At 62.1% G+C, this 25,192-nt stretch overlaps 5 protein-coding genes across 5 annotated transcripts; 1 reads left to right on the top strand and 4 right to left on the bottom strand.

Moving 5' to 3' along the window:
- Positions 1-327: 327 nt before the first annotated feature.
- Positions 328-1,362, bottom strand: HYPK (huntingtin interacting protein K). The gene is made up of 4 exons (XM_017836220.1): positions 1,146-1,362; positions 900-955; positions 668-719; positions 328-474 (listed from the first exon to the last, which is right to left on the bottom strand). The coding sequence occupies exons 1-4, from the start codon at positions 1,329-1,331 to the stop codon at positions 379-381; spliced, it is 390 nt and encodes a 129-aa protein (XP_017691709.1). The 5' UTR covers positions 1,332-1,362; the 3' UTR covers positions 328-378.
- A 608-nt stretch (positions 1,363-1,970) lies between these two features.
- Positions 1,971-6,433, top strand: SERINC4 (serine incorporator 4). Its single transcript, XM_017836217.1, has 10 exons — positions 1,971-2,563; positions 2,693-2,824; positions 3,210-3,554; positions 3,649-4,016; positions 4,284-4,379; positions 4,450-4,576; positions 4,889-4,961; positions 5,178-5,229; positions 5,335-5,491; positions 5,807-6,433. The coding sequence occupies exons 1-10, from the start codon at positions 2,367-2,369 to the stop codon at positions 6,021-6,023; spliced, it is 1,764 nt and encodes a 587-aa protein (XP_017691706.1). The 5' UTR covers positions 1,971-2,366; the 3' UTR covers positions 6,024-6,433.
- Positions 6,434-9,661: 3,228 nt separating this feature from the next.
- On the bottom strand, positions 9,662-10,405 carry SERF2 (small EDRK-rich factor 2). The gene is made up of 3 exons (XM_017836177.1): positions 10,276-10,405; positions 9,949-10,057; positions 9,662-9,847 (listed from the first exon to the last, which is right to left on the bottom strand). The coding sequence occupies exons 1-3, from the start codon at positions 10,280-10,282 to the stop codon at positions 9,799-9,801; spliced, it is 165 nt and encodes a 54-aa protein (XP_017691666.1). The 5' UTR covers positions 10,283-10,405; the 3' UTR covers positions 9,662-9,798.
- A 133-nt stretch (positions 10,406-10,538) lies between these two features.
- LOC108507851 (peptidyl-prolyl cis-trans isomerase FKBP8-like) lies at positions 10,539-12,681 on the bottom strand. Its single transcript, XM_017836161.1, has 8 exons — positions 12,447-12,681; positions 12,148-12,314; positions 11,966-12,054; positions 11,595-11,812; positions 11,352-11,524; positions 11,197-11,274; positions 10,917-11,020; positions 10,539-10,827 (listed from the first exon to the last, which is right to left on the bottom strand). Exons 1-8 carry the CDS (start codon positions 12,679-12,681, stop codon positions 10,791-10,793), a joined length of 1,101 nt encoding a protein of 366 aa, XP_017691650.1. The 3' UTR covers positions 10,539-10,790.
- Positions 12,682-15,911: 3,230 nt separating this feature from the next.
- Positions 15,912-23,639, bottom strand: PDIA3 (protein disulfide isomerase family A member 3). The gene is made up of 13 exons (XM_017836240.1): positions 23,383-23,639; positions 23,198-23,276; positions 22,402-22,519; positions 21,921-22,028; positions 20,920-21,049; positions 20,324-20,440; positions 19,814-19,939; positions 19,193-19,375; positions 18,554-18,662; positions 17,647-17,775; positions 17,161-17,240; positions 16,595-16,652; positions 15,912-16,311 (listed from the first exon to the last, which is right to left on the bottom strand). Exons 1-13 carry the CDS (start codon positions 23,550-23,552, stop codon positions 16,192-16,194), a joined length of 1,527 nt encoding a protein of 508 aa, XP_017691729.1. The 5' UTR covers positions 23,553-23,639; the 3' UTR covers positions 15,912-16,191.
- Positions 23,640-25,192: the final 1,553 nt, after the last annotated feature.

Raw genomic sequence — 25,192 nt, 5'->3', positions numbered from 1 at the left:
ATGGCCACGTGGTTCTGCGCCTTCCTGCGAGCTAGGGTGGGCACCAGCCTGGGCAGGGCATGCACAGGTGGCTGTCACTGCTGCCTCAGGCCTGTGCCTGGGCCTGTGAAGCCCCAGGGGGGTGAGGTTAAAAGAGGGGAGTGCAGCAAGTGTTGGTGCTCAGGCAGGTCACCTTGTCCTGCTCCAGTCACGGGTGTGCCCAGCCAGTACTGCCAAAGTGATGCCACACACATCTTCCTGCAGGCTGGGCCCTGCCTGTGGGTCCCAGGAGCCCTGTGGGACCTGCTGGGCAGGTCCTGGCACTGCGCAGACCACAGAGACAACCCAGTCCCACCAGTGCCTTTATTGGTGCAGTGAGAGCCATGCCCGTGGCCCGGCTCAGTTGGTGAGGGTGATCAGGGCCTCTACCACGTTGCCCATGTGCTCGCGCAGGCTGCGCTCCGCTGCAGCCCGGGAGATCTCCATCTCTGTCATCTGCAGGGAAACCACAGCCCGGTACAGCAGCTGCAGGGCCCCACGGGCTGGGCAGGGGGCGGTGGACGGCAGCTGCCCGGCAGGACACCTACCCGGCCTCAGGGCACGCGTGCACCAGCCCCCTCCGTGGGTGCAGTTTCACCCCCAGGTTTGGGACACGACACGGCTCACCCGGCGCCCCGCCTCTACTCACAATCAGCTCCAGGTCCTCCTTCTTGATGGTCACTTTTGCCAGTTCTTTCTCCCTGCGACAAGAGACGAACAAACCTCCGATGATCGACAGCCCTCCCCGGTCACTGCCTCGGCGCAGCAGTGCGGGGTGTGCGCTGAGAGGGGGCCGGGGCCGGTCCGGTCAGACCGGGAAGTCGCGGGCCGGTGTCCGGGTGGGCACTGCCCCCAAGCCCCGAGCGAGCGTGGGCTGTTACCTCTCCTGCTTTGCTTTCTGCTCCCGGGATCTCCGGTCTCCGATCACCGACATGGCCTGCCAGAACGAGCGCAGTCACCGCGCTGCGCGGCACCGGGCGGGTCAGCGCCGCACCGGCGGCACGGGCACGGGGACCGGCACCGGGACGGACGTGCAGGCTCGGTGCTCAGGGCCCGGCTCGGCCCCACTGCAGGCGGTGCCCAGCCCCCCACCCCGTCCCGGTCCCGGCCCCGTCCCGCCGCCGCACCGTCTCCAGGTTGGAGCTCTGGATTTCCTTCTCCTCCGCGTAGTCCGTGACGCGCTCCAAGTCCGCCGCGCCGCTGTCGTGCTTCCGCGGCTTCTCGGCCGCACGCCCGCCCGCCCCATCGCTGCCGCCGCCGGAGCCGTTCGGCTCCGTCTCCAGCTCCAGCTCCACGTCTCCCTCCGCCGCCATCCCGCCGCCGCCGGGAGCCGCTTCCGGTCACGTGCGCCGCCGGCGGAGCTAACGGGAGGCGCGCGCTTAAAGGCGATGAGGGGGGGCCGGGACCGTCTTCGGCCCTCGCCCCGCCCCTCCACCCGGCCTGGCCCCGCCCTCTGGTGCCCGCCGGCGGTTCGATCCCTCCCGGTGCTCCCCGGGCGGTTCGATCCCTCCCGGTGCTCCCCGGGCGGTTCGGTCCCTCCCGGTGCTCTCCGGGCGGTTCGGTCCCTCCCGGTGCTCTGGGCGCTCCGGGGCCGGTGGCCCCGGCGCTGCCGAGACGCGGAGCTGGGCCGGGCGGGCGCAGCCCCGCCGCCGCCCTCTGGTGCCCGCCGGCGCTAAGCCGGGATTACTGGGTCAGCGATCCCGATTTGGCTCCCGCCGCTGCCACACGGATGATCGGACGGGCCCGGCCGCAGCGAGGCCCTGGCCGGGTTTCGGGCGCTGCCAGAGGCGGGAGGCGGCCGGGCCGTGGCCTTGCGCCCCCGAGCTCGGGGTGCGCTGGGTCAGCGGAGGCCGCACCGGCAGCGCGGCCCCGGCTGGCGCGGATACGGCGGGTCCGCCCCCGCCGCTCCCTTCCCGCCCGGGTGTTACTCACCCACCCGATGGGGACACCGCGTCCCTCGGACCGGGCTGCGTGCGCAAAGCCGGAACGGCTGCGGAGCAGCCGAAGGAAGGTGACGACAGCCCCAGCATAGGGCTCCCTGCACGCCGTGGCTCGTCCCCAATCTCCTGCCGACACTGGGGGTTCCCGCTCACCGCTGGATGTGCCTTATGCCATCCCCCTGCCCTCGTGGTATCCGTGTCCCTTGGGTGCCTCTGTGCCTGGGGGTGCTCCAGACCCCCAGTACCCCCACACTCCCCAGCTCCTCCGCACAGACCCGGGGCATTGCTCTGGGATCAGGGTTACATCATCGGCAGACCCCACGTGCCCCCCAAGCCCGCCCATGCCCAGGCCGGCTTCCACGGCCTCGTCCTGCCCAGTGAGGGGCCGGGGTGCGGGCAGGACTGCCCATGGCCGGGGATCACTGGACACTGCCCACGGAGCGTCCCAGGGGTGGCTGCCGGGAGGGAGCAGCGAGCAGATGGCAGGGCGGGCCGAGCCGACAATCCTCTAATCCCATCAGCGCCGCGGGGGCTGAGCAGAGCCGAGCCGGGCCATGGCGGGCACACGGGCACACGGCTACCTCCTGCACCCGCTGCTCTCCCAGGTGGGACTCGGGGCCTGGCGGGGCTGGGAGTGGGGCTGGGAGCGGGGCTGGGAAGGGAGGAGATGCCGGGCCAGGCTGGGGGGCAGTGCTGGCCCTGCGGGATCCTCGCTGACCGTGCTCCCCCCCTAGCTGTGCTGCGGTTGTCATGGGCTCCGCATGTCCACGAACACGCGGATCCTCTACACACTCCTGCATGTCCTGGCCTCTGCTGTGTGCTGCCTCATGCTGTCCCGCACTGTGGCCCAAGCCATCACAGAGAAGGTGACAGCAGGAGCTGGGAGTGCTGGGGGTCCCCTGGGGTGATGAGGGTCTCAAGGATACCATTAGTGCTGGGGATATGGGGGTGCCAGACACCCTGGGGCACCCAGGGGCATCCAGGAGAGCACTGGGGGTGCCAGAATTGCCAGGGAGTCAGGAGTACTGGGTTGCTGGGGATAGTAACAGGGCTGCTGGGAGTGACAAGGGTGCTGGAGGTGTCAAGGGGGAAGGGGTGCAAGGAGTACCAAAGATGCAGGGTGTTGGGGGTCCCAGGGTTACTGGGAATGCTGGGGATATCAGAAGTCTGGGTGCACTGGATGCCATGGGTCCTGGAGGGTGCTGGGTGGAAGCACCAGCAGCCCTGTCCTGTCACCCACCATGCCTGCAGGTGCCCTTCTCCGTGGTGCTGTGCCAACACCTGCCTGGGGGCACAGACTGTGAGCGGCTGGTGGGCTCCTTGGCCGTGTACCGGGTCTGCTTCGGCACCTCCTGCTTCCACCTGGCACAGGCTGCCCTGCTGCTCAACGTGCGCTCGAGCTCTGACTGCCGCGCACAGCTCCACAACGGGTACGGGCAGGCCATGGGGCTGGCACAGGGTGTCCCAGGATGGGGCTGCCAGGGGCTCTGTCCCACTGACGTTCACTGCCCTGCAGGTTCTGGCTCCTGAAGCTGCTGGCACTGGTGGGCCTCTGGGCCGCAAGCTTCTTCATCCCGGAAGACAACTTCATCCAAGGTATGTCCCCCACCCCACCCAAGCTGGCAGCCCGGGCATCCCTCACAGCCCCCACCTGCCCTTAGCTATCCCCACCTCTGCCCTCTCCTCCCAGCCTGGCACTACACGGGTGTCTGTGGGGGCTTCGCCTTCATCCTCATCCAGCTGGTGCTGATCACGGCCTTTGCACACACCTGGAACAAGAACTGGTGAGTGCCAGGGTGCTGGGTGGGCACCCACCTGCTGCCACCACTCACACGCTCTCCCACAGGCTGACGGGCGCCGCGCAGGATAAGCGCTGGTACCTGGCCGTGCTGCTGGCCACGGCCGCCTTCTACACCCTCGCCTCTGCCGCCTTCTCCTTCCTCTACAAGTTCTACACCCACCCGGCCGCCTGCCACCTCAACAAGGCGCTGCTCACCATCAATGGCAGCCTCTGTGGCATCATGTCCTTCATCTCCATCACGCCCTGTGTGCGACTCAGTGGGTATCGCACGGCACAGTGAGAGTTGCCATGCTGGATGACCAGCTGCGTCCTGGGTTAGGGGTGCTGTGCCCCCCAGCTCAGGGCCAGCACTTGACCACTGGAGGAGAACCCATCTCCCCAGGGCTCCTGACAGCCCCTCCTGTACCTTGGTGCAGGGTGGGCAGGGGGGTGGCATAGGGGGCTACCCGGGGCCCAAGCAGAGCTCACCCACAGCTTATGGCACACCAGGGATTCCAGTGACACCTCTGTCCCCACCCCTGCAGAGCAGCCGCGGTCAGGGCTGTTGCAGTCCTCAATCATCAGCTGCTACGTGATGTACCTCACCTTCTCCGCGCTGTCCAGCCGTCCCCCGGAGAGAGGTGGGTGCCCCCCCCACCACCAGCAGCCCCCACCATGGTGCACTCCTGTCTCACCTCTGCATCCCCGCAGTGCTCTACAAGGGTCAGAACCTCACTGTCTGCTTCCCGGGGGTCCGGCAGGACGAGCTGCAGACAGAGGACACCACCGTCGCCGTGCTGGGCGCTGCCATCATGTATGCCTGCGTGCTCTTTGCGTGGTACGTATGCCCAAGGCACAGGGTGGGCAGGGCTCCTGCAGCACTGGCCCACCAGGCACCAGCTCTGCTGGGCACAGCCAGCCCAACTGGCACCACACAAGGACCCCCATGGCCAGCAGAGCAGGGAATGTCCCAAGGGGTGGCAGGACCAGAGCAGATGGGGCATTGGTGGGTGGGCAGGGGCAGCACAGGGACCCCAGGTACAGCACAGCAGGGGTCCTGCAGCTGTCGGGGATCCATGGGATGGGCTGAGGGCCTGGCACAAGGCAGTGGCTGCCTGTGTTATGATTTCTGTCTCTCTCCTGGGCACAGCAATGAAGCCTCCTACCTTGCCGAGGTTTTCGGGCCCCTCTGGATGGTCAAAGTCTACAGCTTTGAGTTTGAAGTGAGTACGAATGCAGCTGTGCCTCGTGTCCTCTTGCCACAGGCACCCCAGACCCACCACCCCAAGCCCTTGTCACAGTCCCAGCATGGGGGAGGTCTGTCCAGCCAAGCACAGGGGGCTGCCCAGAGCACACCCACCTGCCCCAGTGCAAAGGAGGGCTCAGCCCAGCCACCGTGGCCACAGGGCTGGGCAGCCACCACTCTGCTGTCCCTGCAGAAACCCTCCTGTTGCTTCTGCTGCCCCGAGAAGATGGAGGAGGAACTGAGAGGTGGGTGCAGAGTGCATGCAGGAAATCAGGCAGAGCCTGTGTCCTAGCCTGGGGGTGCCAGTGAGGGGGGCATGCAGGAGCTGCCGTGCCCCTGCGCTCTCCTAGGAACCGAGCAGACGTGTGAGCAAGTGGAGGAGAGTGCTAGGGGACAGTTCCTTGTCCAGGATGAGCAAGACCGGGTGGTCTACAGCTACTCAGCCTTCCATTTCGTCTTCTTCCTTGCCTCGCTCTACGTCATGATGACCCTCACCAACTGGTTCAGGTAGGGACCCACACTGCTGCCCAGCCTTCCCTGCTCTTGCTCCAGCCCTCTGTGCCAGGCCATGATGCTGTCACCAAGCTGGCGCCTGCTGGGGACGCGCAGGGCTCTGTGCCCACAGACCTGCACTGCTCCGGCCAATGACCAACAGCAGCCATGCAGTGCAATGAGGTCTGCAGGGCTGGAGGGTCCATGGCAGGTGGGACATGCCCAGGGATATGCGGCTGCTGGGACACAGGGTGACCTGGTGTCTGCAGCTGGCACAGGAACCCTGTCTCAGCATCCCTCAAGCACTCAACACCTGCCCTCTCCCACCAGCTATGAAAACGCAGTGCTGGAGACCACCTTCACGCACGGCAGCTGGTCAACCTTCTGGGTGAAGGTGTCCTCATGCTGGGCCTGTGTCCTGCTCTACCTGTGGCTGCTGCTGAGCCCCTTCTGCCTCCAGAGCTCCCCACAGCACCGGCGCAGCAGCACGGGGCCGCGCGTTGTGCGGCGACGACGTGCCCCGCAGCGCATCAATGTCTCCACATAGTCCCTGCCAGGACGAACTGTACCTGGGGCTGGTCCCTGCTGCACCCTGTGCCCTGGCACTGCCTAGTCCTCCTGGCCTCCCCTGACCCCCCATCCCAGGAGATGGTGGCATCTCAGAGCCTGAGGGGAACCTGGAAGGTGAATGCTTCCAGGGATACTAGCCCTGTGCTAAGCCAGGACCACCCAAGGGGCTGGAGCAAGCCAGAGGCAGGTGTTCAGCCTGGGTGCCCTGGCACCCGCAGGGTGCACTTAAGGAGCAGGGCTCTGCCTGGCCACCCCTGCCATGATGTGCTCACTGTAAATACCTCCTTCAATACATTTTTATACAAAACTCTGAGCTGAGCCTGTGCCATCACCCCACGCAGGCTGCAGCCATAGGGGGGAAAAATGGGGTGCCTGCAGCACCCCAGCACTGGCCACACAGCAGCCATAGCTGAGGGCACCTTCAGGGTGGCCATGCTGGAGAGGGGAGACAAGCAGGAGGTGCTGAGCACGGGCACTGCCCTGGGACTGCAGGAGGGTATTCAGCCTATTGCCACTGCTCCCAAGGAGGGCACAGTGTCAGCAGGCCACAGGATCGCAGCGGCCCTGGGCCCCCACCTACAGAGCAAACATGGTGGGGTGGCTCCCTGGGGCCCACAGCCCCAACTGCACCCAACAGGCCCCACACTGTGATGGTGGCAGTGGGTGCAGGATGGGGATCGACACACATCGCCAGGGCACCCACCAGCCTGGGGATACAGTGCTGCAGGAGGTGAGGGTGGCACAGCAGGGTGGATGCTGTTGGGGTCCAACTGATCCCAGTGCAGCAATGCAGCCTTTGTGGGGTCCCTGATGGAACAGTGGAGGCTGCAGTGCCCCAGGGCTGCCCCTCACACCTCTCCTTTCCCAGGAGATGCAGGAACCCACACGGGGCTTGGGGATGGGCAGCTGTGGCACCAGCTTGGGGACATCGGCCAGGTAGGGCTGGGGAGGGGGGTCCCTGCAGCCTCTGGCACCCAAGGACTTCTCAGTGTCCTGGACTGTGCAGCAGTGGAGACCCATCTCTCCCCGCCCAGAACACCGGGCCGCGTGCGGCATCTCCTGGCTGTTGCAGAGCTGAAGCAACTGAGGGGGGGTTTTGGGCGGACCCAGCAGCACAAGAGGTGGCACCATGGAGAGGGAATGGCAGGGCTGTCCCAGCCTGACAGGGCACCCCAATCCAGCAGCACTGCAGCAGGTGCCCACAGAGTCCAGCGCAGGTGGGGGGCTCTGCCACACCCCTGTACTGCAGGCAGGGCCCAGTGCCCACTGGGGAAGTGCTGCCCTTGCTTATCCATGCCGTGAGCATGGGCCGCTGGGCAGCCTACCTGGAGCCACCAGCGCATCCCTCCAGGCCCTTTGCTGGTACACACTGTGACACCGGGTGTCCTTGGGGCTCCCTAGGTGTCCCGATCCCACGCAGGCCCTGTGCCAGCTGCAGGCAGGACCCGTGGGGCCCTGCTGGGAGGATGCCAGGTCCCCACTGGGAGCATTGGCCTTTCAGGGAGGGTGGAGGAGAACTGGGCAGTCGCAAGCTACAGCCAGGCAGCAGCAGAGGAGCAGCCACTGAGATAACAGGGAATGTGTCCCTGCCCAGGGGTGCCAGTGCTGTGGGTACAGCCCTCCCTGGGCCAGGCCCAGCTGCTCTCTCATGCCAGGATGGTGAGCAGGAGCCTCTGGGAGAGCAGCAGCAGCCATGGCTCAGCCCAGTGGCATGGGCCTGTGGCAGCAAGCCCTGCAGACCTGGGGCATGGGGGCTGTCATCCATGCAGGAGGGGAGGGAGCAAGGGCAGGGGAGCTGTGTGATGTCACCGCCCCTGCGCAGGGCAGGCTGGCTTGGTTCCCCTCACTTGCCCCACCAGCACCGTGGCTCACAGCACACAGGGATCTGCATGAGCCCCTGGAACTGGAAGCCACACAGCCCTCACCCTGGCAGTGCTGAACACCCTCTGCTCTGCAGAGGAACTGCAGCAGGTGAGCAATGGAGCACAGAGGGGCAGCATCGCTGCAGCCCCTCCCTCAGCATTACCCTCTGCACAGAAAGGACGACAGCTCCCCACATCCCCGTCTCCCCAGCGCAGCCTCCCAGGCAGACAGGGTGGGCTGCAGCAGTGCTGGCCTTGGACAGCTGCAGAGCTCAGCCTCCAGCATGGACAGAGCCTCCTCACTCAGCAGTGTGAGCAGCCACAAGTCAGTGGATGGGCCTTGCCCCAGCTCCCACCAGAGCATTGAGGCAAGGGACCTGCCCCTGGCCCAGAGAGGGACACAGGTCTGCTCGCCTGCAGCTCCTGGGTTCGGGCCCCTACTGTAAACATATCACCCAGCAGGCCCCCAGCTCCTCAAAGTGTGAGGCAGAGGGACCCCAGAGCACTGCCAGATGCTTCGCAAAGAGGAAGCTTCCTGCCTTCACCCCAGGGGTAACCAGCACACCCCATGTGATCCAAAGGGCCAGGCTGGGGGAGCTGAGCACACTCCTGTGCTATCGCCCAACGCCCTTGTCTCAGCAGGGGTGTGATAGGAGGGAGGGACCCATGCCCCTCTGTCCCATATATCAGCTGGTGCTGGCAGGGGATGGGGACACGGGAAAGTCCAGCTTCCTACTGCAACTCTGCATGAACAAGTTCTAAGGAGACATCCCCAGCACCCTCGGTATGAGCCCCCAGCACCACTGACTCCACAGCTGGGGCAGAGGAGCAGGGCCCTCCTGGCAGGAGTGGACTTCCAGATCAAGCAGCTGCTGGTGGATGGGGAGCAAACCACACTACAGATCTGGGACACAGCTGGGTAGGAGAGGTGAGAGCGCAGGGCCAGGGGTCCCGGGGCTGCACCAGGGTTCCAGCAGCTGCACCACACCAGGCAGTCACTGCACCAGCAGCAGCCCGCGGGCAGCACCTGGCCATAGTGAACAGAAGGTTCCTGGGGCCCCTGGGGCAGCCGAGCCCCGACCCCTGCTGCCGCCCCCAGGCCCACGGCTGCCTCTTCTGCAAGACTAGCGCCAAGGACGGCACCAACGTGGTGGAGGCGGTGCTGCACCTCACCCGGTGAGGAGCCCCCGGCCGCCGCGGGACCGGCCGCGGGACCGGCCCCGTGCTGCCAGGCCGGGCTGACGCTGCTGTTCTGCCCCTGCAGGGAGGTTAAGAGGACGATGAACAACGGCCTCAGCGCTAGGCTGGACCTCGGCTTTGCCCCGCGCTGCTGCCGGGCATAGCGCGGGGAACGGGCGGCTACGGCTCGGCCCACCCCGGCCGTGCCGCAGCGCGGTTCTCCGTCGGTGCGCAGGCCCGGCCGCCATCTCTCCACCACCGCCCTCCGACTGGCCCCGAGCCCCGGCTGCGCCTCGGCCCGCTCCGGCGCCATCCCGTCCGGCTTCGTTCCTCGAGCCTCTCCGCTCTCCTACCCTCCCCGGGGCGTTCGCCCCTCAAACCCATCCCCCGCGTTGACCCCCGGTGATGTCCCAGGGACCGCCCAGGCCCGGCCCCACCTTTGTTCCTCACCGCGAAGATGCCGCCGCTCCACCACCGCCGCGCTTGGTCCTTCTCTCCGCGGCCGCGATCGCTTCAGCGGTGGTGCCCGCTCCCCCCCGCCCCCCGCCCGGCGGACGGACGAGCAGACGCGGCGTGCAGGGCTCCACAGCTACTTTAATAGGGGACAGCGCCGCGCGGTGCGGGGCGCGGCCGGGGGGCCCGGCCCAGGGCGGTGCGGGGCATCCTGCCGGCGGGACCGGCCCTGGGGCGGCGGCCTGGCACGGCCGCCCGCTACTTGTTGCCCGCCTTCTTCTGCTTCTGCTGCATGATCTCCGAGTCCCTGCGGGGAGCGCGGCGGGGCTGGCGGCGGGGCCGGCACCGCCACAGGGCGAGAGCAGGGAGCGGGGCGGGGGGGGCCGGCGGGGCCGGCCCGGCGCTCACCTCTGCTTGCGGGCGGCAGCCGAGAGCCCGTCGTCCCGCCGCTTGCCCTTGCCCGAGTCGCTCTGCTTCTTCAGGTTCTTCTGCCGCGCCAGTTCGCGCTGGTTTCCGCCTGCCACGGCGCGGCCGCCTCAGCGCGACCGGCCCCGCGGGGCGGCCCGCCCCGCACCCCGCGCTCACGGGCTCCGCCACCCTCCCGCCCCAGTCCAGCCGCTGCCCGCAGGCCAGGTCCCGGCGCGCCACTGGGCCATGGCACGGCCGGGTCATGGCACGGCACCCTCAGGCCAGCCCACACTCGCGGGTCCCAGCCCAGGTCCCCCCCACACTCACGGGTCATGGCGCCGCTCCTTCCCACCTCCGCTCCGCCGCCACGTCCCGCACTGACCCCCCCCACGCCCCGCCCCGTGCCAGACTTTAAAGGCAGCCACAGCCAATCACAGTGCCGATCCCACCCTTGCTGCACTCCCACTGGTGCGTCTCTCTGGCCAGACCCCGCCTGATTGGCCGCGGGCTACGACCGCCGTTCTGCCGGCGGGGGCGAAAAAGCCGGGGATGGGGCGCACGCGCCACAGCCACCCCTCGCGCAGGGGGTGTGGCGCCGGGGCCACGCCCCATTGTGACGTCATGAGCCGGGCGGAAAGCGCTGCGGAGAGGGGGGAGCGATGCGGGACGGAGAGGAGAGGGAGCGGGATATACAGCCCCGCTCTTCCCCTCAGCCCTCCCGCCCGCCGTCCTCCCCCACTGCAGCGCTCTTCTCCACCCCAGGGAGTGCGGGGCAATGCAGGGAGGATGGTGCGGGAGCGTTCCTCTCTCCTCGGTCGGGCTCCGGTGCGCTGCGGGGCCGCTCAGACCGCTCCTTCCGCCGTGGGCGGTGCAGGAGATCTACAGGGAGGGACGGCCGTGGGTGCTACCCACGCCAAGACGGTGCGGGACGGGTATCCATCCCCGCACAGCCAAATTCGCCTACGCACCCGGGGCTCGGCGGCGGCATCGGGTCGTGGCGGGGGTCCTGCGAGGCGGTGCTAGATGGGGCACTCTGGCGCTTCGCTAGCCGTGAGAGCTCGGCGTGGATCACCTGCGGGCGGAAGGGCAGCTGTGGCGAACAGGGCTCCAGTGGGACTCCCGACGGTCCCGGCTCCTGCGGGATCTCCTCCCGCCCCACTGCTCCCGGCACTGGCTCTTGCGAGAGCCCCGTCCGTCCCATCGCTCCCGGTACCAGCCTGCGGGACCCACCCCCTCCCGCCCCCGCACCTTGCTGGCCGGATCCAGCTCCAGGGCTCTCCTCAGGACGAGCGCAGCTTCTGCGTCCCGGCCCTGCTCCGCCAGCAGCTACAGGCAGAGGAGTTGGGGGTAGCGGGCGGCCGGGCCGAGGGGTGCCAAGAGGGGCGGAGCGGGGCGGGTCCCACCTGCCCCCGCCGGAGCAGTGCCCGGCCGTTGTCGGGGCTGATCCGCAGGGCCGCCTCGCAGGCTGCCAGCGCCTCCTCCACCCGCCCCAGTTTCAGCTCGGCGGCCGCGCAGTTGTTGAGGCACTTCACGCGCTGCTCCTGCAGCTCCTCTTCCTCCTCGGGCCCGGGAGGCGCTGCGGGGCGAGCGGCGGTCTCAGCGTCCCGGCCCCGCCGCCCCGGGCCCTCCCTCCCGGCCGGTCTCACCGGTAGCGGGGCCATCCAGGGCGTGCAGGGCCAGCCGGTACGAGCGCAGCGCCGCCGCGAAGTCGGCCCGCGCGAAATGGAAGTTGCCCCGCTCCCTGCGCTGCGAACCCAGGCGCAGGCGGGCGGCGGGCGGCAGCGGCTGCGGGTCGGGGCCGTCCCGCACCTCCAGCAGCGTCACCTCGAACAGCAGCGGCGCCTCGGGCGGCACGTCGGGCTCCCTGCGGGCACAGCACCGGCTGCCCCCTGCCCGCCCCGGTCCCCTGCCCACCCTGCCTTCCCGGCCCCATCCACCTGCCCCTGTCCCCTGCCCGCCCCGGTCCGTCTGCCCTCCCGGCCCCTGCCTGATGGCTCCCCCTGCCCACCCGCCTTACCTGCCCGGGCGGCCATAGGCGTAGGGGCAGGCGGCGAGGAAGAAGGAGATCTCCCCGGGCTGCATGGTTGGGACGCCCAGCTCCAGCGCCTGCGGATAGGCATGGCGAGGCTAATGAGGCGCGGCGGCACCGGGCGGCGCTGAGCCTGCGCCGCACCGAACAGTGCATTGGTTTGAGCTCACCTGCACGACGTCCCCGTGGCCAGGCACGAAGGTGAGCCGCGGGTCCCGCTCCACCAGCCCGCCGTCCTCCAGGGCGCCCAGCACCTTCACCGACACCTCCTGGCCCGGCCGCGGCTGTGGCCCGCCCAGCCCGGCCCGCACCACGCGCTTCCGGAGCAGCCGGTCATCTGCGGGGGAGACGGCGCTGAGAGCCCAGCCTGGATCTCCGAAACCGGCACCCTTTGCCCGGCTTTCCCCGGGCCCCTCACAACCCGCGACTCCCGGCCTGGTTCGCCCCAGGGTTGCCCGAGGGCTCTCACCCGTCAGGTCGCTCCAGCCGTCGGCGGCGAAGAGTGGCCCGAAGCCGCCTGGCCCCGGCACCGCCAGTGCCTCCAGCCGCCGGTAGAAGAGCCGCTCCTCCTCGCGCACCGTCGGCAGCGCGATAGCCGTGTGGGGCAGCCGGAACCGCACCCGCCGGTCCCTGCCCGGCCCCCGCGGCCGCCCGCCTGCCCCTGTCTCCCTCTCCGGGGAGCCGCCGGGCGAGGGGCCCGGCATGCCCGCCCCTGCCCTGCCCCGCCTCGCCGCACGCCGCTACCACCTGGCCTCGGTCCGGGCGTCCCCGGGGCTCGGCGGCGGGTGCCCACGGCCCCCAGCACGCACAGGGCGCGTCGCCACCGGTTCCGCCGCGCCGCGACTGCCGGGGTCCGCCCGGGCCGGGGCCGCCGCCGAGCGCATCCCGCCGCGCCGTTACCTAATGCTGGGAAGCGGCTCAGGGGATTAGCCGGGGCCGGCGGCAAAAATAGCCGGCTCAGGACGAGCCCCGCCGCGGGGCTCCCGGCGCCCGCCCCGCCCGCCGCTGCCCCCCGGGACCGCCCGCCCGCCGCTGTCGCGCACGCCGTGCAATGCCGCGGGCGTAGCTGCGCGGGCATCTCCGGTACCGGGACGGCGGCCCGGGTCCCTGGCTCAGCTTCCTGCACGTGCACATCGCGGCGGCGGCGCCGCGGGCGCTGCGGGGCTGCGGGCGGCGGCAGCTGGGACCGGGCCTGGCAGGGGGAACCGGGCACCAGAGGGACTTACCGGCGCTCGCTGTTGTTGCAGAGAGCGCCGGGGCCCGTGATCGCCTTCCAGGGCAGCTGGGGAGTGAGGGGATTGGGGGGATCGGAGAGCCCAGGGCAGCCGGGATGGGGCGTGCAGGGGGGAGCAAAGAGGCTTTGGCCAGAAGGCCACGACAAACACAAGGACGTCGCAAGCCTGGGTGAAACCTCATGGCCTCAGGCTATCTCTGCTGCAGTTGCAGGGCATCCCCTGTCCCCTGCACCACATCATCCCCAGGGGCTTCCCAAAAGGCCCTTGGGATCTCCTCGGTGGGCCAGGGGCTCTGTTCCCACCAGAGCTGTGCAACTGCAAGCTCAACTTTGGAGAACGGGTCTTCCAGTAAGCCCAAGGTCCTGGCCAAGTTGGAGGAGAGGGGCTCCAGAGTTTTAACCCTTGTGATCTTCTGCTCCTTGCCAGATGCAGGTCCCAGGTGAGCAGTTCCTCCTCAGCAGAGATCCTGGATTACTTACAGGAAGAGAGCTTAGCACCCACTGCCACAGGCTCCCTGTTGCTTGGTGTAATTTGGCTCAGCCCCACAGCATGGAGGGATCGAGATGAGCTCCTGCCTCGTCGCCCATGGCTATAAGGTAAGTTTGTGCACAGCCCTGCCTGCTCACCGCCCTTCAGGTCTCAGCAGGAGCATGGGCCCTGCTCTGCCACGCAGGTGTCGCAGGCCCCAGGAGAATAGGCATTTCCTGGTTGCAGGAGGTGGTACCACACCGCCTGCTCCACAGAGCAGCATTTAGTGTAGACAGAGTACTGCGACTGCATGCTCATATCAGCAGCATGAGCTGGAGGTTTGTGCAACTGGAAGCCAAGACGAAGAGGCTGAAGCAAGGAACAGAGGAACACAAGGCAAGCAGGAGAGCCAGGCACCGTGGCACCGTACAGCCATGCTCTGGTCCTGGGTCCTGCCCACTGCATCTCTGGATTTCAGGTACTTGAAACTACAATTGTATATGAGTACCACCACCTCAAGAAGGTGAGGCTGGATGCAGGGCATGGACTGATTTCTCTTCTGGAGCTGATCCATATATATTTTTTCCTCTCCAGATGCATCCCAGCTACCAGCAAGAGAAGAATTGCTGTGAATACCTCCACCAGAAGCTGTCTCATACCAAAAGAATGGCTCTGCAGTTTGAAAGAAGTGAGAGGTCCTAGGCAAACTGCTGTTGCAGTTTTTTTCCTTCCTTATCCAGCCCTGTCTCTGAAGCAGTGCCTGCTGCTCCAGCTGTCCTGTAGCACCTGAAGCCAGCTCATTCCCTGCTCCCTGGGGGAGAGCAGGAGGCTGTGGCTGCAGGGGAGAGGCAGAGCCAGGCACTTGGAGACCTTTTGCTGAGGCCTGAGCCAGCCCAAGGGGGACGTGTTACTTTGGACGGTGGCTCAGTCCCCAGCTGCCACCACGTCTGGAGTCACAGTCCAGGGAGCAAAGCCAGGATGAGAACAGCTTCCCAGGCTCTCCCTGACTGAGGGCACTGCCCTACCCACCAATGAAGCAGTGCTCCAGTTTGGTGTTACAGGGGTAATTGTGAGCTGTCAGGAGAGCTTGTTGTGTTCCTGTTTCTTGCAGCAGTGCCTGGAGCCCACAGCCAGATGTGGGACTCCTGCTAGTCTGAGGTGCAGGGACCATTGGACATTATATGCTCCCCCCAAGGAGCCTCTAGACCTGTATTGGGCCACAGAGCACCTGCCAGAGCAGCAGAGCACAGGAGGAAGATGCTGTTTGAGCTACTGATGCAGCTGGGGAAGAAAGTGTTGTACTGCACAGCTGCTGTAGCCAGAGTAGTGTGTGCTAAGCCTTGTATGAGCTACTGTACCTGGAGAATTCCAGCAGCGATAAATAAGGTGCCCAGCCTTTTGAGTTGCGGGGGAGGAATCCAGAGATAGAGCAAGCCCTGGCTCTTGCCCTGGTAACTGTTGCCACACAGCAGTGCCCTCTTCAACTTGCATGCAGCACAAGAATCCAGAGTCAGAGCAACAGCCCCTCCCTGGTCAGCCCATCTCACTCCTGCCTTTCCCCAGAGGAAAGTTGGATATTCTGGTCAGTCACAGCCCACACCACCCAACCACAACACAGGGTTTATTCCTCTCCCTCCTGAAGAGTAACTCAGCTATCAGCCTGTTTCCTACCAAGAGACAAAATGATCTTACAATTAACTGGTCTTAACTGCCCTCACCACAGCCAAGCACCTGGCTATGAGAAACTCTCAGCCCAGGCCCTACCTGTGTTTGGGTAGAGTCTGTAGGAAGTAGCACTCCTCCCCTACACCTGACTACTTCTGCACCAGCTTCAAAGCTCATTTATTTCTGCTGCTGAGCAAGCCCCATGCCAGCCTGCTCCCTGTGCTTGCACTGCTCTGATCCAACAGTCACAGTGAGCACCACGTTCCTCTGAACTCACTGGGGCAGCACACAGACAGCAAAGGCACTTGTGATCAGAGTCCCAAAGCCCAAAATGTGTGTAAATGTAGCACCTGAAGCCCAGCACACTGGGACAGTTGCTGCTGCTATGTTCTGGAGGGACTGTGGTAGCTGAGGAAGGAGGAGAATAGGGTAGACGGCTGAGCTCAATGGTTAGGAACAGACGTGTGAGAGCTCACTGAAGGGAATGACTCACAGCAGAGAGCTGCTGTCTGTGAAGAGCAGGATCCCAGTGTTAGGTATGACAGGTCACCCCAGGACAGAGACACTTGGTCTTAAGGGGGTCATTTTATTGTTTCACTTCTCCAAATGTACAAAAAAAATTAGAAAATAACTGTACCCCCCACCCTTCCCAAACCACAAAACAAACCAGTCTGGGGAGCCCAACAACAGTGCAGCTAAGAGACGGCAGGAAATTAAACATTACTAGATACAGCAGCTGAGGGCCATCAGCCCATTGGCTCTCCACAGCCCAGAACTGGCCCCAGTCTGCCCAGTGCTTCCCCAATTCACAAAGAGCTCATCCTGACCAGATAGCAAGTGGGTACTTTACAAATCCTCCTTCACCTTCTTCTTGGATTTCTTGGATTTATCTTCCTCCTGCAGCACAGGAGTGTTGGTTGCCTCCCGCTTCAGGTAGCTGATGAAGTCACTCACTTCTCTGCCCCCCTGCAGAAAACAGATGACAGTGAGGCAGGGCCTGTACCTGCCCTGGGCTTCCCCTCTGCTGAGAGGGGTTCAGGTGCCAGGCAGGAGACCCAGGTGACTGCAAGCATAGCTCTCCCCAGGGCCTGCAGCATGCAGTGCAACATTCCCAGCAGGTACCACCAGGTGTGTTCCCAGGGCAACAGGACACAGAGCCACCCCCAGCTCCAGAGAGGCTTGAGTGTAATTTGGACACCTGGATGCTCTTCACTTCTTTATAAAGCAGGAAGAACAGCAAAATACTCACCTCATACTTCTTTGGACTCTGCTTCTTGCCAGCTGGAGCAAAATAGATGGTGGGGAAGCTGGGGAGAGAGAAGGGACACCTGAGCTCCTGACATGCTTTGATTTCTGTCAGACCAGCCCATACGGAAGGGACTTGCACCCCACACTGCCCTGGTTTAACATGGCACAGCTTTGGCAGCTCGGAGGCAGCAGGTGTGGCCTCCAAGGGCCGGGCCAGGTCTGCAGAGCTCGCTGAGCTCACAGGTCCAAGTTTGCTGGCTGACTGCTTTTGGAACAGCAAGTCCAGATTTGTTTTCACACTGCCAGGAACAGAATCACAGCAGATTCCAAAGCAGCAGGGCAGGCCTCCAGGCAGAGCCAGGACACCAGAATCCTGGAGAATCCAGGCAGATCAATGTCCTTTTCTTCCACTCTTCATTTCTCCAAATCAAGCCATTGCTCAGCAGTCGCATGTCAGTCCTCACACACACCCTCCCTGTGAGGCTCTTCCAGCTCTAGTGCTGTAGCCGATGGCAGACAGAGCCGGACCCACCCACTAACACATGGAGTCACAGCAGTCAGACCTACCCTCGGACTTCATAGGGAGAAGGCACATCATTGGCTGTAGCATCCATTTTGGCAATGATGATATTGGGATCTTTGCTGAGCTGTGGGTAGAATGAGCCCATTAGTAACCAATCCCAAACTCCAGGAACCCAGCAGTCAGCAACGGCTGGGATAGCAGTGTCAGAGGACAGCACACAGGAGATGCCATCTCACCATCCCTTCCCAAATGGGAGACTATCATCATGCAGATGGAAAAGATCCAAAAAGAAGCTTGGCCAGTTGAGGCCAGTCACTGAATCAGCCACAGCCAAGGGCAACAGACTAAACCTACCACTGTGACTGCTACCACAGATCCTGCTGATGGACATCTGCACTCACCAGATGCCAAAACTCCAAGTCCTCAGGAAGGCACAGTTATGTCCCATTATCACAGAGGCTACAAACAACCTGCAGGATTGTTTAGTGCTGCAAAATTCTAGTTCACTTTTGCAAGAGTTCCAGACCTACCTTCTCCCCCAATTCTTTGTATTTGGGCTCCAGATTCTTGCAGTGGCCGCACCATGGTGCATAGAACTCTATCAGGACATCTTTGTCTTCTGCATTAACAATTTCATCAAAGTTCTCAGCCACCACCACCTGTAAGGTTTGATCACACCAGTTAGTTGCTTCCAAGTCAGGTATGAGGCTGTGACATGACATGTTCCACACACTCCACCCAAGCCTGGGCCTCCCACACCTGCACAACAAGCAGCAAGATGACCAAACATAGCACTCTTCATCCTCAGCATGCTGAAAAAAGTTTGCTATAACGTACCAGCACTACCTGCAAGTGAGGTCTGCACATGGTCTCCATGCAGGAGGAGGACAAAACCATTTCCAAGCTGAGGAATCAGCCTAGCAGGGCCAGCTGAGGCCATGCCCATCCCCTCAAACACAGTGATTCTCACTCCTGTATGAGGGCCTCACCATAAAGCCATGACAGGAAATGCTCTTACTCAGGGCAGAATTGCCTGGGAGGATGAAAGGCAGTTCCCAAAGACAAGATGAACACAAAGCTCCCTAAAATAGTGCAGTCACAACCAACAGGAAGGCCATGCCACCAAGGGAGCACAAGCCAAGACAGCAGGCCTTTGCATAATCCCTAGAAATCTGGATGATGCTGCACTTGTGAAGCACATAGCTGTTGTGCTCAAGCAGCAGTTACTATGCTAAGAGAACAAAACAGAGCCCAAACCGCAAGCTGCACGTCTCCCTTGCCTCAAAAAACTGCAGTGCAACAAGGGAGCAAGTAATTCCTCCATCTATCACCGCAGAGGCTCCTCGAGCTGCCACCATGCCACACTCACAGTACTCCACCCTGGCACTGGCTGGAAGATGCTGCTGAACAGTCTTCACATCCACATGCAGCACTCACCTTTACAGGGCCGTCATTGCTTTCAGGGATAGGCTCTGATTTCAGGTACTTTTTCAAGTTTCCATCAACGTAATCTTGCAGGAATCTCTCTAGAGCCTTTCCATCACGGCTGAAAGAGAAGTGATATTACAGCCATCATCACACATACAGGATGAGAGAGAGAAACTTTCAAGGCTGATTTAAGCTCCTTCCACCCACACAACAGATGCTACCTGCATCTCTGACAGCACCAGTCTGGGCTGGCTTAGACCCCAGAACAAGTGCAAGGATGCCCTTAAGGGCTCTGACAGGAGGCTGGATGCACATCCCATTTGAAGTTTTAGGCTTCCAGCACCGTTTATTTTTTCAAGATAAAAGGTACAACTATCTCCTTTGCCTTTTATTGCACTCTAGTTCCTAACCAGACACTTTGATATCTTTAATTAAATTCCCCCCCTTTGTATAACAGGAAGGGCTGCAAGCTCTCTAGAGAGCAGGAAAACACACAAGCAGGAGCCATTTTGACCCAGCAATCATTTCTTCCAACCGCATCATTCAGCTTTCCTGTTTCCTCCAAGCTAACAAAGTATCATCTGGTCAGAGACTTGTAGACCAAAGTCCAGCCAGTGAGACTCAACACTAACAAGTTCAAGAACTCACGAGAACTCTTCTTGCATGACGTATTTATCTCCTTTGGCAGTTCTGATGGCAACAACTGGGGCCTCACCCACGCTGCTGTCCAGACCAAACTCGGAAAGCTCATGGCCAAAGGTTTTCCGACTAGCAACAGCATAAGAAAGTTTATGGCCGGCATCCAAGAATTTCTTTGCAACCATCATAACTCTGAAAGGAAAAAATAACAAACAAAAAGACAAAGCATTATTTCTTGGAACATTTTCTTACACGTGATGTAACACCCTTCAAGCTGACGTGCATGCTGGACAAGGAATTCAGTGGCACAACGTGCTCTGCAGAGCCAAGTCCTGTAGAAATGGTGCTGAGAAGCAGAGCAGTAAGCTTGTGTCTATGGTGACTGAGGTGAGTGCTGTATGTTTTCATCCTCCACCCTGACCACATGACCCGGGTGTCTCAGGCATTGGGGAACACGAAGGATGGAGTTGCACACCACAGCAGCGAGGCGGTTTGTGGGAAAGATCTAAGTCCCTAAGGACCAGGGATCCAAGAGCAAGCAGGCAGGGTTTCAGAGGACTGTCACTCAAGCTACGGAACCACAGCAAGACAGGAACATCGCAAGGCCGATTCACCCTCCACCCCTCCCACCTGTTGCGCCAGTAGTTGGATCCCTTTGCGTTCTTCTCATAGTCCACATCGTAGTATGCCACCAGCAAATCCTTGCCCTGGATCAAGTCTTTGTTGTCTTCAGTCATGTGTGGGCAGATGCCAAAGCTGTCAACGAGAGAGGTGTTAGCAGAGCCCATGACCCCAGAACAGGCTCAACACAGCACACTTGCTTCCCAGGAAGAAACATTTGGTTCATTCCTATACCAGATTATTCTGAGTTAAATCCACATCTCCAGCCACATCAGTGGCTAAAGTGATCTAAATAAGGCCAAAGCTGGCACACTTCTCATAAGTTTGGTTTTTAAACAGAAGCATGGTTAGAATATGGAGACTGCATGCCAACAGCCAGGCCAGGATTTCAGGAAGGTGTCCCCAAAGGGGAGCAGTGCCAAGACATTCAGCACAAAGTGGCAGCAATGCCAGCTAGGAAAACAAGCTCTGACAGGGACAAAGCCAGTCTGTCATGTTTGCTGGTGAGGAATCGCTCACATGTTCTCCTGGATGAATTTCTTGATCTTTCCACTGGTGATTTTGTCTTCTGGGTACTTGATGGAGCTCTCCTCAAACTTGTTGGTCAGGCGTGGAGGACGGAATAAGACTATACCTCTGGGGGGAAACAGGTATTGTGAATTAGTTCAATGGGTCCCTGGGAGTCGAAGGACAGCAGCCAGATGACACAAGAGCCCATTCTCCAGAGACTATTCCCACTCACCATTCATAACTCAAACAACACTGTCTAGCTTCTTGGTGGCACTACTACATTAGATGTACCTGTCAGAGCCTCCTCTATGATCCAAACAGGCCACAATGAGAAACAACCTCCCCACCATAATAAGCAACGGGGAAGCAAAATGCCTCCATTGAGATATTTCCCATCCGCAGGCAGATGCTAACCTTCCAGAGCCTGCAACCATTTGCACTTGTCTATCTCAACTCAAAAAAGACAAAAAGGATACACTACTGGCAACTAGGGAAGAAACTAGACCTTAAGCTATGTTCACAAAGTGAACCCAGCTAACAACTAGAACCCACGAATCTGTTCCAAATGCCTCAATAACAAGAAAGCTTTGTGTTAAGTAACTTACTCTCCATCTTCTTCATACTTCTGCACCAGCTGCTCCTCGGAAGTGTGTGCGAAGCGGTAGTTGTCCCTGAGGCTGTTGGCTGCTTTCATGAACTCCGAATAAGCATCCCCAGATGCATCCCTAAAGAAGCCTGGAGCAGAAAGGTAGATGACCCCAAACTGACCCAGCTGCAGTCCCTCTGCAGCCCTCAGCATTTTTCTCTACAATGCACTGAAACATCACTCCTGAATAAAGTCTTCCAATGTATGTTCAGGCCTTCACCTTTCACTGTTTCTCTCCCACTTTTTTGAACCTCCCTGCACTCTATCCCTTCCAGCAGGAGAAAGTTACTCAGGAGTTGCTCATCTTGGTCATTCAGCCAAAGGCAACTGTCCACTGAGCACCCAAACATCCACTGGTGACCGTGTGACACTGCCAGTGGTAACAACTGCTGTTAGCACTTCATAACAGTAAGTTTGAGGATGCTGATCAATACTCATCTTCAAGACAGCACACCTGATCTGCACACTTGCTGTTGCCACTGTAACCACAGTCACATGACCTGATGCCAACAGCCCCCCGGTGCCACCAGAGCCCCAAACGTACCCTCCAGCACCCCAAAGCTACCTGTTGTCAGTCAGCCAAGAAAGCAACAATCTTTGGAAAACATATACTACAGTGCTGGAGGGGGCATCACAGCCAGAGGGCCAGGGGAAAAAAAAAATTTGGAAGGAATTCTCAGGGTCCTCAGGTGCAACCTCCCATTTGAAGCAGGACCAGCCCCAGTCAGACCAGGCTGCTCAGAGCTTTGTTCAACTGAGTTGTGGAAGTCTTCCAGGCTGAACTCTTTGAAATCCTCTGGGCACATCTTCCAGGGCTTTACTGTTCTCATTACCAACAGCTTTTTTGCTTGTGTCCACCTGGAATTTCCCTTGCTACAGCCTGTGGTACTGCCTCTGATCCTTCCACACGAGCTCCCAGAGCAGTGTCTGCTCATTTCACACTGCACTACCTCTACTCACCCACGACAGAAGCATCTTTATCGCCAATGAACTTCTCAAACTCAGCCACAGAACTGAGAGCCACTGAAGCAGGTCCTGCCTGTTTCTTAAGATGACTGACAATCCCATCTTGAAAGAGAAGTAAAACAATTAACGGGATCAATACCAGATTCCACAAGACACTTTTCAAGCTTCCTAATCCAAAAATTGTTTCTACAGAATCCATACATGTCCCCACTATAATAAACATGTGAACTGAAGGAGTGCTCCCACCAGCTTCATACAGGAACTTTCTAGCATCCTGGGAACTAGTGGTTAAAGTGGAAACCTTCACAGGAAAATAAACATCCAGGGCTTTGCCAGCACAGAGTTCTGAAAAGGGCAAGAGGGTGGTGTATGTGTGGGTGGGAACCTTCTCTGTATCCCTGGACACCAGGCTGTTACATGTGGGCTTGCCTCCTGCAACAGTTCAGCAAGCCAGGCACTGCTGACCAGCTCTTACCTGCTGTCCTGGGCCCATCATAGGTTCCTGCCTCTTCTCCATCTCGAAAAATCTTTAAGGTAGGATATCCACTGACTCCATACTTGTTACAGGTGTTTGAGTTTGCTGTACAGTCAACCTAAAGGGAGAGAAACCTTTCTATTCAGATCGAGATCGAGCCCTGACACACCCAACCCAGCCAAGGGACTGGAGAAATCCATCACATGGCCCCTGGTGCTGGAGAGCCCAGACTGGGAAGGAGATAGCACAGGTGTAACGAGAAGCCTAGAAAAATATTAGAGGAAATAATGGAAAGACAACTTTGGCCATATACACACAAAAAAATATTAGAAAAGACAGTTTCTTGTAACCAATAACAAGGAATTTCTCAGCACCTTATCAGTACAAAAGAGTTCCCACAACACCTGAAGAAAGCAGGCTGACCTGTCCAAGAGTCCATGCCAGTTCCCATAAAGGAAGTGAGAAACTGATTTGAGAAAACTCTACAAGTTTTGTGGCAGAAAAGAAAGCTCCTGGTCAGCAACCCTCACTGGGTAGGAGCAGCATGGTGCTCGCTCTCCACCTCATCACACAGCTCGCGGCAGGCCTCCTCCTCCAGGCTGGGGAGAGCCCTCGCACACCCAGCACGCTCTCCGCACACCAGCTGCGCGGCTGCAGCCCTGCAGGGCTCCACTTCCAGATGCTTCCTGGACTTCAGTGCTTCACGCAGACGAGGCCCGTCGGAGCACGCCGAGCCCCGCAGGGCCGGACCCCGTCCGCCGGCCCGCCCCGCCCCGCTGGGGGAGCCGGTGCTCACCTTCACGAGAGGCACGATCCCCTTCAGCCGAGTCGCGGCCGACTCGTACTCCGGCGCCAGCCGCTTGCAGTGCCCGCACCTGGGGGGACGGGAGGGGTCAGGTCGGCCGTGCGCCCGGCCCGGCCCGGCCCGGCCCCCCGCCCTCCTGGTCACGTCGCCCCCGCCCGCCCCGGGTGGCCCCTCACCAGGGCGCGAAGAACTCCACAAGCACCAGCCCCGGGCGCTCGGCCAGGCCGCTCTCGAAATCGGCATCGCTGAGCTCCACCACGTCGGAGGCGCGGGCACCGAGGGAGAGCAGAGGGAGCAGCAGCAGCGCTGCGGGCAGGGCCCGCGGCGGGGGCCGGGGCGCGGTCATGGCGGCGGGACAGCGGATGCGGGGGCAGCGGGAGCGGCGGGTCCGAAAGCGGCGGCGGCTGAACAGGCGCCGGGGCCGCAGCCGGAAGTCCCACCCCCGCAGCCGGATCTGCCGTGTGGCAGCTCCTGATTGGGCGTGCGTCACGCGGGCCCTGGCCAATGGGCTGCTGGCAGGGGGTGGGGTCTCTGCAGCTGGCCCCGCCCCTCTCTCACGGCGGCGGGGTGGGAGCGTTCGGGAGCGGCGGGAGGGAGAGCGGGCGGGGAGCGGGGGAGAGCCCGGGGCTGTTCCCGCACGAAACCCCAAATCTCAGTCTCCCAGGGCCATCTCCCTTCGCAGTGCGCCGGGCAGCTCAGATGGGCCTTGGGGGACAGTGCATCAGTCGGGGGACAGTGCTCGGTACCCCGTTTCTGCCTTGCCATCCGTTTCCCCTTGGAGTCCGTACGCTTCTGCCCTCCCTCGTCCCCAGGTCCCTCCTGCTGACCGCTGAGTTTCAGCAACTGTCCCCGCTGTCCCCAGAACTGATGATCGGGGCCAGCCGGCACCGGGTGCTCGCCACCGGCACGGGGCCAGCCTGCTGGGCCGTTTATGGGGTTTTTGTCACCGATATTGAGCTGTACCGGCCGGTCGGCCCCGGAGCTGCGGGAAGAACTCGGGTGACGTATCTGACTTCATCGCCGCCTTTGCGACAAAGAGCCCTGGACCGGGACGGCGTGCCGGGAAGGGCTGTGCCGCCGCCCGTCCTCCGCCCGCCACCTCCCGTCAAGCGGCCTCGGGGCCGGCAGGGGGCGCTGCCCACCGCGCGGGGGCCGGACGGGCAGTGAGTGGCGGAGTCGGGCAGGGCCCGTAGCCCCGGGCAGGGCCCAAAGCCCCGGGTAGGGCCCAAAGCCCCGGGCAGGGCCCGTAGCCCCGGGCAGGGCCCAAAGCCCCGGGCAGGGCCCGTAGCCCCGGGCAGGGCCCGTAGCCCCGGGCAGCACCCCGCTGCCCCCGCCCGTGCCGGGTTCCGGCATCAGTAATGCGTGAGCTCGGCACCGTCTGCGGCGGCGGAGCCAGCGCCGGACTCGGGTTACAGGCTGGAGGTTGTGTGCAACGACAGCGTCCCTGGGCTGCCAGGTGTCTCCAGCTTCACCATCTACCTCTACTGCACCCTCTTCAACAGCTCCTGGATCTCCGGACAGCTCCCACGGGACCTGGGGGCCGCCTGTGCCAACGCTGCCTGGTACCTCCCCGCAGGCGAGTGTGGCTCGGCGTGGGCGCAAGCCTGCTGTGGGAGCACGACCCTGAGCAGTTCAATGCCACGGTCTGCAGCAACACCTCCCTGAGGGAGACCCCTGGGCCTCGGCAGGCCTTGATGGAGCGGCTCTGTGCTGACCCGGCCCGGGGTCCAGCAGGGGCTCAGCCCCTCAGGCACAGTGCCTGCCCACTGGGTGCACAGTGGGAGGACACCCGGAGTTGCTTCCTGAGAAGCTGCCTACTCTGGGGGACCCAGCTCTGCCGTAGCAGGAGCCGTGAGGTGCTACCTACCGACCTCCAGGCCCAGTTCTCCCAGCAGTGTGGCTGTTCCCAGTCCTGGGCACAGATGCCCAGTGCCTCAGAGCCTGGAAGAACAGCTCCCTACTCCTCCAGGGGCCAGAACCTTGTGG

This window comes from Lepidothrix coronata, unplaced genomic scaffold, assembly GCF_001604755.1.
Source record: "Lepidothrix coronata isolate B3197 unplaced genomic scaffold, Lepidothrix_coronata-1.0 Scaffold272, whole genome shotgun sequence".
Lineage (NCBI taxonomy): Eukaryota > Metazoa > Chordata > Aves > Passeriformes > Pipridae > Lepidothrix > Lepidothrix coronata.
Note: the sequence above shows the minus strand (reverse complement) of the source record. Positions and strands in the feature narration are given on the sequence as shown.

Excerpts from the sequence above, each read along its gene's own strand:
- HYPK (XM_017836220.1), bottom strand. The coding sequence starts at position 1,331 with ATGGCGGCGGAGGGAGACGTGGAGCTGGAGCTGGAGACGGAGCCGAAC. Across the intron at positions 720-899 it reads CAGAAAGCAAAGCAGGAGAG|GGAGAAAGAACTGGCAAAAG; the intron begins GTAACAGCCCAC and ends CTCTTGTCGCAG. Across the intron at positions 475-667 it reads AGGAGGACCTGGAGCTGATT|ATGACAGAGATGGAGATCTC; the intron begins GTGAGTAGAGGC and ends GTTTCCCTGCAG.
- LOC108507851 (XM_017836161.1), bottom strand. The coding sequence starts at position 12,681 with ATGCCGGGCCCCTCGCCCGGCGGCTCCCCGGAGAGGGAGACAGGGGCA. Across the intron at positions 11,525-11,594 it reads CCTGGATGGCCCCGCTACCG|CGCCTCCCGGGCCCGAGGAG; the intron begins GTGAGACCGGCC and ends CTCGCCCCGCAG. Across the intron at positions 10,828-10,916 it reads ATGCCGCCGCCGAGCCCCGG|ATCTCCTGCACCGCCCACGG; the intron begins GTGCGTAGGCGA and ends CCCTCCCTGTAG.
- PDIA3 (XM_017836240.1), bottom strand. The coding sequence starts at position 23,552 with ATGACCGCGCCCCGGCCCCCGCCGCGGGCCCTGCCCGCAGCGCTGCTG. Across the intron at positions 17,241-17,646 it reads ACAAAGAATTGGGGGAGAAG|CTCAGCAAAGATCCCAATAT; the intron begins GTAGGTCTGGAA and ends TTCTACCCACAG. Across the intron at positions 16,312-16,594 it reads AGAGTCCAAAGAAGTATGAG|GGGGGCAGAGAAGTGAGTGA; the intron begins GTGAGTATTTTG and ends TGTTTTCTGCAG.
- SERF2 (XM_017836177.1), bottom strand. Across the intron at positions 9,848-9,948 it reads GCTGCCGCCCGCAAGCAGAG|GGACTCGGAGATCATGCAGC; the intron begins GTGAGCGCCGGG and ends CGCTCCCCGCAG.
- SERINC4 (XM_017836217.1), top strand. The coding sequence starts at position 2,367 with ATGGCCGGGGATCACTGGACACTGCCCACGGAGCGTCCCAGGGGTGGC. Across the intron at positions 4,577-4,888 it reads GCCTGCGTGCTCTTTGCGTG|CAATGAAGCCTCCTACCTTG; the intron begins GTACGTATGCCC and ends TCCTGGGCACAG. Across the intron at positions 4,962-5,177 it reads TCTACAGCTTTGAGTTTGAA|AAACCCTCCTGTTGCTTCTG; the intron begins GTGAGTACGAAT and ends CTGTCCCTGCAG.